Source organism: Penaeus vannamei, chromosome 9 (assembly GCF_042767895.1).
Source record: "Penaeus vannamei isolate JL-2024 chromosome 9, ASM4276789v1, whole genome shotgun sequence".
In the NCBI taxonomy this organism is placed as follows: Eukaryota; Metazoa; Arthropoda; class Malacostraca; order Decapoda; family Penaeidae; genus Penaeus; species Penaeus vannamei.
Window position 1 is genome coordinate 1,772,505 of NC_091557.1, and position 2,500 is coordinate 1,775,004.

General features: G+C 47.5%; 1 protein-coding gene across 1 annotated transcript in view; it reads right to left on the reverse strand.

The window, feature by feature from the left end:
* Nucleotides 1-1,721: 1,721 nt before the first annotated feature.
* Nucleotides 1,722-2,500, reverse strand: part of LOC138862752 (proline-rich protein 2-like) — an 832-nt gene continuing 53 nt past the window's right edge. Inside the window, exons 1-3 of the mRNA XM_070125926.1 lie at nt 2,153-2,500; nt 1,863-2,108; nt 1,722-1,806 (exon numbers count right to left, since the gene is read on the reverse strand). The exon at nt 2,153-2,500 is cut by the window's right edge and continues 53 nt beyond it. Coding sequence (XP_069982027.1) covers nt 1,722-1,806; nt 1,863-2,108; nt 2,153-2,500 — 679 coding nt within the window. The remainder of the gene's footprint in view (nt 1,807-1,862; nt 2,109-2,152) is intronic.

A 2,500-nucleotide genomic window follows, 5' to 3' on the forward strand; every position in this document is an offset into this window, starting at 1 on the left:
TGATAATAATAATAATAAGGAGAATAATGATAATAATAATAATAGTAATAATAATAATAATAATAATAATAATAATAATAATAATAATGATAATGATAATAATAATGATGATAACAATAATGATAATAATAATGATAATAATGATAATAATAATAATGATAATAATAATGATAATAATGATAATAATAATAGTAATGATAATAATAATAATAATGAGATTCTTAATTTAGATCTTTAAAAACATTAACTTGGAAGTTGATTTTTTCTCGATATACGATATACGAAATTAGTATAAAAACAATATCAAAAATAGAAGAGAATTGAAAGAAGGGAGACAATTTTTGTTTTAATTTGTGTTAGAGAAAAAAAAAAACATGTATATAGCCTAGAAATATTTATTTGTGGAGAGAGTCCATTATTATGCAAATATTGATAATAAAGATTACTTTGATATCAGAATCTGCGATAATGATATTCAGTTGCAGTCAAATTTATTGGACTTTTTGTTAGAACAAATCTTAATTCATTGAAGGGTCACGATCACTTAATATCATGAAGGTATAATGTATATAGCAGGATTTGAGGACCATTTTTGAGTAATATTTAATTGTAATTGCTTCGATAGTTAATAATAATAATAAAAAAATATTGATGACACGTAGGTTCTGCTTCAATTAATTAAATTCTGACAATTCGTATCTTGATTGAATGTGTTGCTTCGATAACACATCATTTCATAATTGTGGGGTGTGTCTGTTTATGTATGTACATGTGCGTATATAAGGGGGGGGGGAGGGTTATGTATGTACGTGTGTGTGTATACATGTGTGTTTTGTTTGTATGTTTGTTTGTACACGAGCTCGTATATGTGTGTTTGTTCGATTGTGTGTTTGTTTCCGCGGGTGTTTGTGCGTTTGCGTCTTTGTTTGTTTGAGTGTATGTGTGTGCGTGTGTTTTTCTGTGTTTGTTTGTGTATGTATATATATGTGTGTGTGCGCGTCTGATTCTGCATGTACAAGTGCATATATGAGGGGGGGGGAGGATTTATGTATATGTGTGTGTACGTGTGCGTTTGTGTTTTTTTTTATTTGTTTGTGCGCGCACGCTTGTGTGTGTGTCTGTGTATGTGTTTGTTAATTTGTGTGTGCTTGTTTGTCTGTGTGTCTCTGTGTGTTTGTGCGTGTGTGTGTGTGTTAGTTTGTGTGTGTATGTATGTGTGTTCTTTCGTGTGTGAGGGGGGTGGGATGTATGTGCGTGTGAGTGCGCGCGCGTGTCTGTGCAGTGAACACCCAAGCAAGCGCGCGGTTTGTGCATGCACCCTCGTATGCAAATGAAGTCATCGGCAACGGCGCCCGTGTTTATAATCGAATCTTTACGACCCCCCCCCCACCCCACCCCCGGCCCTTTATCTCACGTAACAAATCGAGTCACTGGTCTCCGCCCCCGCTCCCCCCCTCCCCCTCCCTCGACGCCCGCAGCCGCCCTCATTACCGCCCGCCTTCAATCCGAGCCGCGGGATCAGCCCCCTGGAGGACCTCCCCCCCCCACCCCCACCCCCATCCCAAAACCCCCACCCCCCCCCCGCTCGCCCCTTATCCCCTTAGATCATCGGGGCGATAATTCCTTGAAGGGTTTTTTTCGTCTCTCCCTTTTTATCGGGTTGTTTCTCTCTCTCCCATGTCCTCCTCTCGCGGGCGGCGGGGGCCCTCCGGATCTCCTGCCTAAGGGGGGTCTTCTGGGGGTCTTCTGGGGGTCTTCGGAGGCGGGGTAGGGGTGGGGGTCTTCTGGGGGCCTTCTGAGGGCCTTCTGGGGGTTTTCTGGGGGTCTTCTGGGGGTTTTCTGGGGGTCTTCTGGGGGTCTACTGGGGGTCCTTCTGGGGGTCTTCTGGGGATCTTCGGAGGCGGGGGTAGGGGTGGGGGTCTTCCGGGGGTCTTCTAGGGGTCTTCTGGGGTCCTTTTAGGGGTCTCGTGGGGGTCTTGTGGGGGTATTGTGGGGGTCTTCTGGGGGTCTTGTGGGGGTTTTCTGGGGGCCTTCTGGGGGTCTCCTGGGGGTCTTCTGGAGGTCTTCTGGGGGTTTTCTGCGGGGTCTTCTGGGGCCCTTCTGGGGGCCTTCTAGGGGTCCTCTGGGGGTCTTCTAGGGGCCTTCTAGGGGCCTTCTAGGGGTCTTCTGGGGGGGTCTTCTGGGGGTCTTCCGGGGGTCTTCTTGGGGGTCTTCTGGGGGCCTTCTGGGGGTCTTCGGAGGCGGGGGTAGGGGTGGGGGTCTTCTAGGGGTCTTCTGGGGGTCTTCTGGGGGGGCCTTCTGGGGGGGCCTTCTGGGGGTCTTCTGGGAGTCTTCTGGGGGTCTTCTGGTGGTCTTCGGAGGCGGGGGTAGGGGTGGGGGTCTTCCGGGGGTCTTCTGGGGGTCTTCGGAGGCGGGGGTAGGGGTGGGGGTCTTCCGGGGGTCTTCGGGGGGTCTTCGGGGGGTCTTCTGGGGGCTTTCTGGGGGTCTTCGGAGACGGGAG